This window comes from Myotis nattereri, assembly GCF_964212035.1.
Source record: "Myotis nattereri genome assembly, chromosome: 1".
Taxonomy (NCBI): Eukaryota; Metazoa; Chordata; class Mammalia; order Chiroptera; family Vespertilionidae; genus Myotis; species Myotis nattereri.
The window spans coordinates 3,801,158-3,816,586 of NC_138075.1; the positions used below are offsets into that span (position 1 = coordinate 3,801,158).

At 45.3% G+C, this 15,429-nt stretch overlaps 1 protein-coding gene across 1 annotated transcript in view; it reads right to left on the reverse strand.

Moving 5' to 3' along the window:
* The window catches only part of DICER1 (dicer 1, ribonuclease III), a 60,489-nt gene that overhangs the window by 12,518 nt on the left and 32,542 nt on the right, over nucleotides 1-15,429 (reverse strand). The window contains exons 11-23 of the mRNA XM_081090496.1: nucleotides 11,754-11,886; nucleotides 10,155-10,397; nucleotides 9,321-9,475; nucleotides 7,937-8,069; nucleotides 7,214-7,289; nucleotides 6,512-6,651; nucleotides 5,576-5,755; nucleotides 5,158-5,371; nucleotides 4,833-4,986; nucleotides 3,772-3,954; nucleotides 3,449-3,554; nucleotides 2,503-2,678; nucleotides 940-1,720 (exon numbers count right to left, since the gene is read on the reverse strand). Coding sequence (XP_080946622.1) covers nucleotides 940-1,720; nucleotides 2,503-2,678; nucleotides 3,449-3,554; nucleotides 3,772-3,954; nucleotides 4,833-4,986; nucleotides 5,158-5,371; nucleotides 5,576-5,755; nucleotides 6,512-6,651; nucleotides 7,214-7,289; nucleotides 7,937-8,069; nucleotides 9,321-9,475; nucleotides 10,155-10,397; nucleotides 11,754-11,886 — 2,674 coding nt within the window. The remainder of the gene's footprint in view (nucleotides 1-939; nucleotides 1,721-2,502; nucleotides 2,679-3,448; nucleotides 3,555-3,771; nucleotides 3,955-4,832; nucleotides 4,987-5,157; nucleotides 5,372-5,575; nucleotides 5,756-6,511; nucleotides 6,652-7,213; nucleotides 7,290-7,936; nucleotides 8,070-9,320; nucleotides 9,476-10,154; nucleotides 10,398-11,753; nucleotides 11,887-15,429) is intronic.

Below are 15,429 nucleotides of genomic sequence, written 5' to 3' on the forward strand. Positions count from 1 at the left end.
TTGCTTTTCAACTCACGCTGCGTGCTGCTGCCAGACCGATCATTTCAAACCACCGCTTTACTGATATTCACAGTCCCTCCTGCAGAAAGTGCCTTCAACATTCCAGTGACCTACACGTTCAAAGTGCAGATTCCCTCGCCCAGGAGTGCGGCTTCGACCCACCGCCTTTTCAGGTCTTTTCTCAGGCATTTCCACACTTCTGACCGTGGCCGCCACCGACCCAGAGAGCCGACAGGCTCTGCCATTTGTCCATTTCACGGCCGCACTGTGGACACACCTCTTCCGTGAACACCTCCTCTGACCGTGAGTGGTAACCCCTCGCTGAGTGCTCAGGCTAACCGGAGCTAAGTTATCTGCCAAACAGGCACACGCTGACTTGTGACACCTCTTTTCATCATCATTAAAGATTTTACCTTCACTACTTTTCTTCCTTAAATCTTGACTCCACACTAAATTTAAGAGCGCGCCCTCCCTTTGTCTTATCAGGCACGGCTCACTCAGAGCCCGAGGCTCAGGCTCCTCCCGCTGGGGACTGAGCTGAGGAGTGCTGCTCTTTCCCTCCCCAGCACCCTGCGCCTCGGAGACGCGCGCCCCGTGGAAGCCGTGTCTTGTCCACCGAGACAGCGCTCTCCCAAGTAAACGCCTCATTCACCTCCGTTAAGGAGGGCGCGAGCTCTCACAGATGCTGCATTTGAACTGAATGTCTATCAGTCAGTCAGTCACATCAGATCAGCAGCCCCCAAACCTGAGTGCTTCATCGGTGACAAGCAGATCTGTGTCACTCCTGGGCACGCATGCCACCGGCTTCAGCGGCACATGACGGTGTGGGATCCCTGAGGTTAATACTTTTCTTCTCCCCGAAACTACCCAATACTTGCAACCAATCCGGGCACAACGAGTAATTGTTCTAACTCTCAACGTAAAAGGAGGAACTCTTACCTTTTTGCTTCTCATGTATGAAAGGCGGCCCTCGTGCGCATCAGGGTAAGTGCAAAATAGATACGTGGTGATGGCGTGCTTTAGGAAGGAGTCCCCCAGCATCTCGAGCCGCTCCAGGTTGAATCCATCACTGGCATTCGAAAGGGTCAAAGCCTGAAGAATGAGTCCAGGGTTTGGGCCCAGAGTCCTGGAGGAGTAGCCAGGAGAGGGGCTCTGCGCAGAGCCCAGCCTGTCCTTGCGCACGGCAACAGCTTCTGTGGGACCAGGCACCGTGGCCCCCACGGGACTGCCATCTGAGGTAGATTTGTTAGCATTTCCATCAAGGTATTTATTACTCAGTAGAGTACATTCATCGCTGGGCGTGGGCTGGTTCTCACAATTGTATAAATTCTGAATGGGATATGAGGTAGTTGGTTGTACAGGTATTTCCTGCTTGTAGTAATTCAGCTGATTTCCTTGGCAAAAGTCTCTGTTAGCTAAATCATAACTGCCATTGGCAAGATTTCTATTGTAAGAAAGACCGTTAATTGCTGTGAGGTCTGTGGGCACGTCAATGGGGAGCTTACCAGGTGACTCACTGAGTAACGCTCTGCAGGTCACAGACATTTGGTCATGATTCTCTAGAGAGGAGGTTCTACTAGCACCTTGATGTGCAGCATGTTCAGGGACAATTGTGCTGTGCTTACAGTAATGATCATTTTCAGCTGAAGAGGAGTTAGCAATTGAGATGAAAGATTTGCTGTCGATAGATTTTTTCCACCCAAAGTCTAAGTTAGGGTATCTGCAAAGACATTTTTATAACTTTTCATCAGATCCTTCAAAAGGGCTAGGCCTAGAGCAAGAGTCATCTGACTATGAAACAGAGATCCCTGTATTTGTGCTCCTACTGGAGAGGAGAAACCAGTCTCCAAGGAAGAAGCCTGCACTGCACTGCGGAGCGGACGGGCGCCTGCGCGGCTTCCATCCGTCAGTAACAGTGTGGCCGCCAGGCGCTGAAGCCGGGTCAGTCCTCCGGCTCACGAGCTGGGAACTTTGGGCCATTCACATAACCTCTCTGCGCCTAAGCTAACAACGCGGAAGAGGAGCGAACAGCAGTTCCTGCCATTCCATTTTAAAGTCCCTCACTCTCCAGAGCCACATGGTCTTGCCAACTGGATAATCAAAATTAATCTGAGAGGTTAAACCAATAATTCCCAGAGAGTGCAGAGACTTTACGAGTGGGGAAATAATGGGGGGAGAACATAATGAAGACGAAGAAACCAAGGCACTGCTTTTCAATATAAATCCGATCTGTAAGAGGAAGCAGGCTTCGAAGGTCAGCACGGTTACAAGGACTGTTTTCATTTCAGCTCCCATCGCCGAGGGAGGGTGACTATTTTTGATCCTAGGATCTCACCTCCCTCTATAACGTCACAGGAACACAGGACTCAATATGTAGATTTTTCACTTAGGAATCAAAGGACGCATTTATGTCACCTATTAGGCATCCTTGTTCTTTTAGTCTTTTAAGAACCACTTTAGATAAAGTTAAACTTAATTCAGTTCTTTTGTAAACAGGCCTACCTAAAATCCACAGGAAGGGATCTGACTCCCACGCCGGCATCGCTGGCTGTCTGGGCTCGGAGCTCCTCGGCGGTCAGAAGGCAGTGAAGGCGGTACAGAACGCTGGGGAGACAGACGGCTTTCCGCCACAGCGAGGCTGGGATCGGATGGATAGCACAGAGTTCGGGAACCAGTATCTTTGAATACGAAGAAATGTGAAAACATTAATATAAAGCAAACACACAGAAGAATGGAAAAGAAAGCTAAGATCACTTTCACTACTGGATAAGGACAAAAATCGTTAAATACTAGCAAAATCTTATTTTTGAAAATATTTTCATACAAATCCTTGAAGACCACATGGGGTTTATCCTAGGATTTATAAGGATGACTTCACGGTATCATTGTGTCAATGGACCAAAGATATAAGCCAAACTGATGGCTGCTAGGTGAGGAGGGGGAGGGGCTGGGTGAAAAGGTGAAGGGACTGGGAAGTACAAATCGGTGGTTACAAAACAGTGACAGGGATGGAAAGTACAGCAGAGGGAACACAGTAACACTGTCATAACTGTGTATGGTGTCAGGGAGGTGTAAGGCTTACGGAAGGGATTATGTGGGTGAAGTTATATAATGTCTAACCACTATGCTGTACACCTGCAACTATTGTCAACTGTAATTGATATATTGAAAAAAAATTTTTTTTTCAAATAATCCTTGAGGGCAAATGGGATTTATCCTAGAATTTATAAGGATGATTCATGTATAATTGTACCAATGGACCAAGGGTAAAAGTTAAACTGCTCATACTTACCAAAAAAATACTCAAATAAAAGTCAACACATAACATCAGTTAAACCAAAACAAAACCTAAGGGTTGGGCAATTTCCAAAACGTTTACAAGTCACTTAGTTCACTTGATAATATAAAATTCAAACTTATCTTTATTAAGTGATGCTCATAACATTACCTGTTTATTCTGCAGACTTTCCCATTTGGCTTTCCTCTTTTCAGCACTACTTAGAGGAAGGGCTTTCCCTTTCTGGTTCAAATGGCGAGGTGTCAAAAGATTAAGTCTGCAAAAACGGCAAAACCATTTTATCAAACAGACCAAGTCTGCTCTCCCAGTGCCACCTGCCCGCCTGAAGAGCTCATCGTCACCACGGACCCTGGACCACACCCTGGGCAGTCTGTGAGCACAGCATCTGGTTTCAGGGTCCAAGGGGGCAGTACACCGTGAGCCTCTGCGTGTGCCTACTGCGTGCTGGAAAAGCGCCCCAGGGGCAGGCTTACCTTGAGGATGTGTGGTCCACATCCAGCAGCGGCTGGTTGAGATTGGTCAGGTCAAGGTTGTACTTGGTTTTATAATATTCTGCAAAAGTTTCATACTCGGGGGAAGGAAATTTGCTCAGTGGGGTAAGGTCAGTGTACACATCAGCAACATAAAACCGATGAGGTTGATCAAAATTTCTATACCTAAAAAAAAATAAAAAAAAATAATGACTTGTGGTTTAAAGCAACTGTTCTCAAAACACAACTCACTGTTTTTAATATGGAAATGGAAACACGATTGTAAAGTAAGAGTTCAAAAGGTTAAAAATAAATAACAGTAACGAAAACTTTAATTCCAAATTATATATTTCAAGTGGATTTGAAAAAAAGCACTACATTTATATCGAGCAAAGCCTACCTGACCATCTCCCCTTCTGTCTTAGTACCTACACCTCCGTAACACATGGAAGCTAAAGGGCCTCATTAAGTAACTCTTCGTTCCATCAATATAAACAGCACAGAAAGCTTCCAATACCCACGCTGAGCAGACACGTGTACATTACCAATGCGACCGTGACACACCGGCCACGGAAGTGGGCTACTACCCCGTTACTAATGCTGGTAGTTGGATGACAGCTAACACTAACTATGGCTTTGAGGCACACAAAGAAAAAAATCAGGCGAAAAGCATTAGAGCCAGCGCTCAAACGCTGAAAGTGCCTAAAATCTCCATTCCCTACATTTGTACAAAATAAGAGAAATTCAGATTTACTAGTTCCTTCGAACTTAATAACATTATTCCTTATAAAAATGTTAAGCGAAATGTTATTTATGATCAAATTCTCAAAGACTTTGGGGATTAAAAGGAGGGCGGTTTTAGGAAGAAAGCCTGTCAACACCCTCAGATGACCTGATCTTTCACGACAGGATTTAGGTGTTGTTTTATAAGGACATGAACTGGAGAAAACAAGTCCACCATGAAGGGAAACAGCAATGCCAAACCGCAGCGCACGCTCTCCCATGCGAACAAGTGACTCTTCGGAAACAGCGCCCCGCCAGCCCTCACTCCGCCAGCCGCTCACCTTGGGATGATAACTGCGTCCTGGTAATCTTCCAATTTAAAAACAAAGGGTGTTTCTTTTGAGTACTTTGTACTGGGGATGCCTATGCGAGCTTCTGATTTCTCAATATCTTCCATGAATTTAAAGTCAATGTCCAGAGTGCTGGAGTCATTCACTTAGGGAAGAAAAAACTGTTAGCTTGTTAAAATATCAATAGGAAAAGACTCTGACGTAAGCTCTCTATTCACATGTGTCTAACACAGAGTTAGCACGGTAAGAGGCTTCTGTATTATGTACAAAAGCAGCTGCCAAGCCAAATGTTCCTTCTTTCGAGTCGGGTCCTTACCAACATTCAGAGGTAGAACACAGTATGCTGAGTCAGCGTCTGTGGGCTTGAATTCTAGTGCAGGCTTTTCAAGGCGAAGAATATGTGAGAATATATACTGGTGGAGCCTTGTGATCAACTCGAGCATCTGGAGAGACAGCGTGAAGCCAGACTTCTTCAGCTCGATGGATATGGTGACCTCCCCAGAGCGAGTGTACACCGGAAAGTGCGGAATCTTAGCACAAAGGAGACAAAGTGCCCACGGTTAACAGGTACCGATTCCTTTCTAAGTATTTCACTTCAGGAGAGAAGTGATGCTTTCTATCAGGAAGCGGGAGAGACAGCTCACTTTTTAAATACTGAGCACACTGCAGGAACAAGGCCGTTACTCTTAAGTCGTTTTCCGCCTCACATCGGCAGTCATGACGCAGTGCCTCACCTGAGGTATGGGTTTGGCTGTCAGTATCCCAAAGCACCTTGTGGTGTCCTCGGGGGGATAGAGCTTCCGTCTTCTGAAGTTGAGCTCATCAGGTAATGGGGTCGTTAGAACCATTCCTATCACATACAGGTAGCAGGGCTGATCGGGTTGGGGATAGCTATCCCTCAGACATTCTGGAATCTAGAATTGGAAAGAAAAACTCAGCATCATGCTCAAATATAATAGCCTCTTTTCCAGACGCTGGCAAGAAAAGAACCTTACTCCGGGCTTTACCAAATGCTGCTGAGAAGCCGAGAGAAGAACCGAGGCACAAGACCGCCTATTGCGTAGCCCGCTGGAGAGTAAATAAGCATTTCTCAGGTCTGGGATACAAGGCCCATGTTCACCTACCCATAATGCACTGCTGATTCTACAGCTGGAACCAGAAGTCAGACGCGGCTGCTTTAGTGCACGAACTGCCACCGATCCACCTGGACACATACGCTGAGAGAACGGATTCTGACGCCTAGCAGGCCACACCCTAACTCCTGACAGGTATTTGTACTTATGCCTGCCAGTGTGCCCCTCACCCTGAACAGGCACCCTTCCGCTTATCTATTTGATCATACAAATCCTCTTCTGTCTTAGCCCCACACGTAAGTAAAGCAAGCACCTTATCACCACAGTGAGTAAAACAAAGAATACCTCTTTAAAAGAAATACACTTGTTCTGGATAGAACCTGATAGGTGAGTCTAAGATCCTTTCGGAAAGAAAAAGAGTTGCCATGTCCGAGTGGGCAGGGGCAGATCCGAGGGCAGGAGCGGGAGGGAAGGCAGTGGAGGTCCAGAGGGGCCAAATGACAGGGTTTGGGAAGCCAGCCAGGGGAGCTGAGATTTGATGCAGCAGGAAAGAAGGTGACAAGGCCAGATTTTTATTCGGCTCTAACCAATACTAACTGCTTTTGGGTAGCACTGTCTTCGCTTTGTAGAGCCTGGTCTGCCTGGGACACTGGTCTCCTCTTCATCATGCAAATCAAGCTCTTCTTCATATTTAACAGTTTCTTTCCCAACTGGCATCAAATGGTCATCCAGTTCACCTACGAAATGTAGAGAGAGCTGACACACGCAATACAGATGTTGCCTCCCTAATTAGTCAACGATACAGAGGAAGCAACTGGAGGAGTAATGACAACTAAAGCATCCTTGCTCTTAATAAAAACGTAATTGAACATGATACTTAAGGCAAAGTCTATGCCGAATCCATATATTCAATATGAGCAGAATTTCAAAAACAAAAACATCCCAACAGGAAAAGAGCACATTGTCATCACTTTACAAAAGCCATGGGGATCACGTCCTCCCATTTTTAAGGAAGTGGATTAACTTGTACACTAATATAGGTTAGTTTGAGAGACTGGTGTTAAAATGCAAACATTCATGATTCAACAGTATACGGAAATCTTTATGTATCTAAAAGGAGTCAGTAAAGAAAGCGACAAAGGAGAGCTGTCTGGAGCTCGGCAGAGGGAAACCAAGCCCCCTCCCCCGACACAGCTCACAGCCCCACAAAACCCGTCGCCCTATAAAGTCCTTGACATGCTTTTGCTTTACAATGTTTTTAACTTTATTTTTATTTGCACGTGCTTTTCAAATGCTTACCAATTTTGTGCAGTTTCTCACAGCAAATAAGAGCTACAACTCTTTCAGCCAATCGTATACAGCTCATCGGGGGACCCTGAAAGTAACAAGAAATATTTCCATTGTGTATGCACGCAGCTATATTGTCATTAACACCTAAAATGCCTACAGAACTTCTGTCCCAATACCTTTCAGGTTGAAATTTACCAGAGGAAAGTTCTTTCTTTTGAAAAATGTCCACAAGTTTAAAAAATCCTATTCTCCATATCTAAAAGCCAACTTTAAAAATCTTTCCCAGGAAAACTGAATAAACTGTAACTAAGAATTAACAATTTTGGTGAATTTAAATTTTAATATATTTTATTTTCATTAATCTACAAGCATGTAACAAAAAAATAAAGATATATCAAGATTTGACTACAAAATACATGATAATAGTTCTGAACAACCTTCAATGTGCAATAGAAATTAGTCATCTTCCAATATCTGGAAATGAGCACTGGGACCAAGGACAGACAGCAGTTACTCAAAGACAGAGCCTCAGGTCAGGAGAGCAATAGGGCAGCCCAATGACAGCTCCGAATTCGGGGTCACTACGCATCTAGGTCACAGCTGAACCGTTCTGTCAGAAATGCAGACACTGATCGGATCGTGGCGGGGCCTCGAGGTCATACACCCCAATTCTGCGAGTCCGTGAGTTATGTAGTGATACCGAAGGCACATCATTTCTTTCTCTAAACTTACCACAATGGAGGCTCGAAGAGGTGAGTTGATTGGCAGGTAAAGAGTTGAATAGAATGTCCCATCAGGTAACTCTCGGGTTCTACATTTAGGAGCTAGGTGAGTGAACGGGTCACTTGGTAATCTAGCGCAGTATCTGGGGAGAAAAAGGAATTCTGATGCTCAATCTACACTGAGAGACAGATGAGAACATGTTACTGACAGTCACACCCTCAGTTTGACTTCTGAGGTCCCTCTTCCCCTCTGCTGGAGCGGCACTTAGTGGAGTGGGAGCCTCACTGCTTCACACTGTCAACAAGGAACAGTGTGTCTAACAGACTTCCTGCAGCGATGCTCTGGAAGGGCGCTGTCCACCAGGCGGCCACTGAGCCCCTGAAAGGTGGAGAGGGCAGCCAGGGAACTAAACTTTTTACCTTATTTAATTTTAATTAAAATTGAAATCTGGACTTAAATAGTCACGTGTCCAGTGACTACCGTGCTGGGCAGTGCGTGCAGAAGAGGCTCTGAGTCTGTTAAGAGAACACACCGCCAGTGTTTGTTCCTTAACGATCTTGCACTTGCCAGGCGAAGCCACACTGAGAGACAGGCCACAAAGTGACTGGCCTGTAATCTTCAAAAGCTGCAAGGCCATTAAAGTGAAGGAAGCCTGAAGATCAGTTCCAGGCTGACGGAGACAAGAGGTGATGAGAAAAACAGACCAACCCATGGCCCCAGGTGGGATTCTCTCACTACCAAGCACATCCCGTGAAACCTGAATAGGCCTCTCTGGTTGAGGGGACATGGGAGCTCTTACTAGTATTCTTGCAACATTTTAAAGTTTTAATTTATTTTGAAATAAAAAGTTGAAAAGAAAGTCTTATGCTGGCTGCTCCTGTGTTTTACCTCTGCATAAGATTTATCCTGATACATACTCTAGGCATGTATCTGCTTTTCTTCGTTCTTAGAAATGTTATTACCAAGTCAGGACCAAGTAAATTAGAACATACTCAACTATACAAGTTAATGCATCATAATCTTAAATTGTTGCAGGTGAAAAATTCAATATTTCCCAACATTTGTGGCACAAAACAATAAACTTCAGAATTCAGAAAAATATTAGTGAGCATTGTAAAATTAAATCTAATTAAAATAAGCACACCTTCATTGTGTCAAGCTTGTCGATGGGAACTAAACATTTTCATTGCACAATACTGTTTTAGCCCCCTGACTAAAAAGAAGAATGAATGGAAAAAAGCAACTTCACATTTTTCTCTTATCAAAATATTACAAGCCATAAATGGAAAGATGGGTCTCTGTTTGCAAAAGGTAAACAACAATGCAGTCCCTACAGGTTTAGACTGAAACCTTCAGTACTCAGAGACTTCCACGCCGGTGAGCTCACACGTACCTATTGATGTGCCCAATGGCCGTGTTGATTGTGACGCGTGGACCCCCGTCATCGGGCCTCAGCACATACGGCGGGAACACGTCGTCGTCGTCCACCACAGGCTCGATGTCAGTCTCCCCAGTGTCAACTGACTTGGAGCATTTGTTTCTCAAGATCTGAACATTTAAAACAGAATCTGTGAGGCAACTAACGCCTTCTTTGCCATATGTGCGTTGTCCACCTCCGTCCCTCTAGAAAAAGGCCCCTTGACAGGAAACTCTCTTCCAAACACCCTTCAATACTCCAAAGCCACCTGCTGCAGAAAATTCCTCCCTGTGCGTTCCTTCTAGAACTGGTCACGAGGGACACTCGTCATAAAGGTGCAAGGCTTACAGTGCACAGCGCACGCACACACACAATTACCAGTCTCTTCCATTAGTATAGGAGCAATATCGTTCTGACATCCTTCCAGAACCCAAACCGTCAACTGTCACTACACTGTCCACACTCAGTGTGCTTTCCAGGCATTCTTCCTGAATAATCCATATGACCACTTTCTCCATTTTACTGTAAGCTTGCAAGCGCTTTAGAAAATGCTGCTGGCTGTTTGTAATTACAGGGAGGGGCAAAAGTAGGTTAACAGTTGTAAGTACACGAAACAGAGTTTATTCTTGTATTGTGATTTATTAATTATTGTATTATTTTCCATACAATCAACTGTGAACCTATTTTGCACCACCCTTATGTTCAACTTTCTTATGTACACACTGCACAGGTCTGCTGAGGTCATTCTCTGTAGGTGAATTTTTATCTATCTCTGTGCACATAGAAATAACTTTAACTTTTGGATCTTACCTTTTCAATAGCTTTGTATGTTTTAAGGTCTTCTTCAAAACTTTTGATTTTGTCCGTATCTGCTAACATGATATAATTGGAGATGGGTGCCCTTGCTCTTCCCTTAGATTGAACATAGGACCGATACTCTGTGGGTAAATCAAAACGGACCACCAAGTTGCATTTTGGTATATCAACACCCTCTTCCACAATACTTGTTGCAATTAGCAGGTTGGTCTCATGTGCTCGAAATTTCCTAAGTACCTGAAAAAAAATCCACCAAATAAAAGCAATTCTAAAAAATTTTCCAAAAAAAAATGTAGTAAAAGTGACAACTGTCATTTCTGACATATACTCTGGGCATGCTAAATTTTTAAGGCCAAGCTAAGGAAGATAACATCAAACAAAATTCATACTGCATGAACATATGGGCAAAGAAGTTCTGATTTAACAATAGTTTTCAACTGAATATGACGTGAGAAATCGAAGTGTCTTCCAACTTTACAGACGTGTCCACGCACAAACCACAGAAAGCCTCACGTTGAAGGGGCTGGCGTCTTTAATGACCACAAAAGACTCCTGCCAACAAAGTGACCCAATGAATCCACTTCTTGCGTCCTGTTGACATTCTGACCCCCCACAATGATATCTGTCTGTGAGACTGTGCCAACATCCCCCCAAAGATGTCATAATTCACTAAAATCCCTAAATCAGTTGAAATTAAAAATTATAGGCAAGGCATTATTTATTTTCTGGAATCGTGAGAACTTTTTCATGCAGAAATTAGAATCCTATATAATGAAGAGCTAGCATGCTAATTAGACCGAACAGCAGAACCACCGGACAAACCAAGGCTGCAAGGGGCTGCAAGGGCCGGTCAAGGCAACCGGGGCTTCGAGGGCCGAGCCTCTTGCACAAATTTCATGCATTGGGCCTCTAGTTAAAAAATAAAGTGAAACTTTTTTCTTCCTAGATTTAAAATAACACCATTTCCCAATTCAGGATAAGTTAAATAATAAAGTAAATGGGGTTTTAGACAGATCTATCAGCCTCTGGCCATCGGACTCCCCAAATGGAATATTATCAAAAAGCTAGGACACAGAAAACGGCATCAATGTGAATTATTCTGCTACTTTTAAGTTAAATAACAAACTTTAAATAAAAATATTTTGTTTGAGAGCCAGAATACTACATTAGGCTTTCGCACCTTTACAGTGCTATTTCCTGTATTAAAATCTTAAAAAGTATGAAAAAAACTAAGCCAAAATCTTTATGGAAAACAAAACCATTCCAGGTAAAGCTTTCATTTGTTGCTTCAGCCATCTGCGTCATCAGGAGTGGCGGCTACGCCTGCCGTTTTCCTAGGAAACAGAGCTGTGTGCCTCGGGTTGATACAGGAAAGTGCAATGGTTGACAGCAAATAAGACACAAAGCTGATTTACCAGGGCAATTCTAATTCTCAATTTCGAATCACTACACGACCACCTCAGGAGGAGCCGTGTATGGACAGGCATCCTGTCGTACGGGAAAAGGCCAAGGCGCCTGAAGAAGGGAGTGCCTATGGGCAGTGTGTCGCCTGTGCCTGAACACTGTCACTGTAGTGATTTTAACGTCAGTCACCTCTTCCTGCTTCCTGAACTCCGCTTCCATCTGCTTGTTGCGGGGCTGGTTCTTCCCGATGCCGTGCCCAGTGATGAAGTTGCTGCTGATGTAAGCCAGCTCTGGGTCCTGTTTGCCAGCTTCCTTTATCAACCTAAGAAAATCATATACATTTTGAAGTTAAACGTTGGTGAGGGAAACCATTTAGACTTTGTTTATAAGGTCTCCCTTAAAGCGGAAACGCACCTATTTAGCCAATATACCTGACAAAATGGCACTTTCCCCAAGTAGCTTCAACAGAAACCACCGCCACCCCGCGCTGAGTAGGTTTGTGGGCCCAATTCTGGTAACACAACCACAGGGCTGAGGCTGACGCAGCCCGATGGATACGATGGTCACAGTGCCTCAAACTCTCTAATTTGGGTGATGACGTAACAGAAATGTGGCCCAGGAAGGGACAGAGCCAGAGCAGGCAGAGAAACAGCAATTCCTCCTCCACCTCAGCTGCAGGCCGCATGCGCCTCTCGGCGCTGGCACCACCTGGGGCAGCAGGCCTGCCCTAGTGTCTGTGCCACGCTCACCCCCCTGCGCCAAGGGGGAAGCTCTGCGGCAGAGGAGCCTGAGACGCCCCGCTGTGTGCGGAAAGGAGCCGGGGCAGGGCTCCGTCTCCCTGGCACCCTGCACCGAGAGCAGCTCCAGGGAGAGAGCACCTGCCTCCCCACCCCCCACCGTCCCGGCCCCCGGCGCTGACCACAGCTCTGCATCACAGACACGGGGCCTGGGCACAGCATCCAGAGCCCATCCCACCCTCGGAGGAAAGAGCGCGACACGGCCTGCTCCTCCGCATTCGCCCAGGTGCCCATCACCTCAGCCGGCCTTCCAGCTGAGACAGGGAAGAGCCGCAGGCGGAGATCACTGTACACACACAGAAGGTGAACAGTTAGCACGGCATCACAGCTATTTTGGAAATATCCACGTTCAAAACTCAGCACACAGGATAAATGGTTCCACACCTGACGTAAGCGATTCCATATGGTCCTTCTGAAGTCATACAACATAGCATAAATTCCTAATAGAAAACTGCATTTTTAAGTCAAACCATTCTTTTTTCCTTTTCTAAATACATGAAACAGACTAATATCAAAGAGCTGGAGGAAACTTTGAGTGGCCATCTAAAATACCCTGCTGCCTCCCCGTCAGCACAGCCTGGGAGCCTGCCTACAATCCTAGCACTGAAAACGTTAGGATCAGAAACGTCCTTATAGCACATTCCAAGCTTTGTTTAGTTATTACAACAAACTATGACATCTGTAACAGAAAGCAATGCCACATGCACACGAATAACATACCCCACATCTAAAATATGCAATTATCTTAGAAATATGGACTTCCAAATTTATTTAGGTAAGCAATCATCAATGTGAATGCAACGGAGGTTAAAACGATGCGTTTCAAGTTACTCCTGATCAGGCAGAGGACATGTTTTACTTTGCCAAGTGATCAGCCTGGCAGACTCCAATCAGCTGAGACAGAGGCCCTGGGAGTGGGTTATTTCTCCTAATGACACGCGCATCGACGCTGCAGAGAACAGAAGGCACAATATGCACATTAATAAACAAAATCTCTTGTGAGAAATCACTAAAGGCCCTATGCCTAGGCTGGAAAAGTTAGAGAGAGAACACATATTTCTCTCTCAGGTAAGTTGAAGGGATGCCAAACCACATGCCCAAGTCGAAGCTGTGGGTTTCGGAGAAGCGACACAGGTCTGCTACTGCAGAGCGGACCAGCCAGACAAGCTGCCTGGAGACTTCACGGGAAGAGGACCGTGAGACACCATCTCACCTGCTCTCTGGCCTCTTGCAGTGAGTCTATGCGCCTCATCCCACCAGCAAGCTGTGCGGTCAACTACGCTGCCCTCCAGCGCTCAGAGCTTCTCAAACTATCTACAGCAAACTGGTTATTGTTTTTATTTCAAATCCATCAGAGACCAATGTTTTTGTAAAATTCCATGAAAATTAACTATTAACAAAATGAATCTTAAAAATCATTACTGTTGTATTATATTTGACAGACATACTGTCCAAACAAAGAGTTTCTGGATGCTTCCACCTCTGCACCTACCTCACCACAGCGGGCACTGGCTGTGCAAATGCCACACTGTGTGCAAATGCACGCTGCCTACCCAATTACACTGGAAGCAGCGTGGCCCAAAACAAGAACTACGCATGCTAGATTCTGAAAACCAGTAAATGTGCTTCTGACTTGACTAAACATGCTAATTCACAGAGAGCCAAAGGGGTAAAATTCATAGATACAAGCACATCATCTGAAATGTCTGCCAGGTACTGAAATATGTTATCAACAATCCTATATAATAAAAGGGTAATATGCAAATTGACCCTAATGGTGGAACGACCAGATGCTATGACGCGTACTGACCACCAGGGGGTAGACACTCAATGCAGGAGCTGCCCCTGGTGGTCAGTGCGCTCCCACAGGGGAGCATCGCTCAGCCAGAAGCCAGCTCATGGCTGGCCAGCACAGCGGCGGGAGCCTTTCTCACCTCCGTGGCAGCGTAAAGATGTCCAACTGACGGCTTAGGCCCACTCCTCATAGGGAGCCATTAGTCGGACATCCCCTGAGGGGTCCCGGACTGCAAGAGGGCGCAAGCTGGCTGAGACCCCCCCCACCTGAGTGCACAAATTTTCCTGCACTGGGCCTCTAGTACCTTTAATAATATCTTTACTCTTTATATTTTCTTATCAAAGTGAGAAAATCAAATGTAACTCCTGTATGACCTTACCAAAAAACAATCACTGATAGTTATAACACATTGACACTATATTCCTACTGTGTGTCAGGTGAGAAAACAGACATTTTTACATACAATGTCCAATAGGAGAGAGAGCTATTGCTACTATTTTACAGATGAAGAGGCTGAGGCATTAGGTAACTTTCACAAAATATACCTCTGTAGAGTGGGTAGAAATAAAAGGAGCCAGAGCTCCCTGGAGGAATGACTGTTCTGCAGGGAAAGCAGGGAAAGGACAAGAGCTGGACATCGAGTAGCATCAGATCATAAGGCTGTGCTCAAACACAAGAGGAGGCGGCACATCACTGGAACACAGGAGCCAGCCCCAAAGGTGTGGACCATGTAAGCAACAAAATGAATAACCTAGTATTAGGTTACAGCCCAAAGTAGAAAATAAACAAACATGAATCCATGCTGATCCAATAAACACAAACAGGCAGACAGGCTAACAGAGACCTGTTTTCCTCACAGAGAATTCTAACGACTTACACAGAGAAGCCGCTTTCCAGGAATGGAGCTTAGCCCGCCCTCCCCGGATAAACCAGACTTGGAGACTTGCTTCCAAAGGATAAAGGAAGAAAAGGGCCACAGACAGCTATAGCGGAGAAGCCAGCAAACACCAGTGAGCCAGGTGAGCCAGTCTAGCATCACCTGTGATGCTTCGCGCTGATGCCAGGAACCCTAATACAATGGGAAGGGCACTTCATCTCTGGGGTGTTCTTCCACACCCCAAAACCCCAGGCTAACACTGAGAAAAATGTTAGACACATTCCAAGTGAGAGGCATTCTACAAAATGCCTGACTCCAAGACTGCCAAGGTCATCCCAACAAGGGCACACTGAGAAGCTGTGAGAGACCCGAGATTAGGGAGACATACACGCAAAT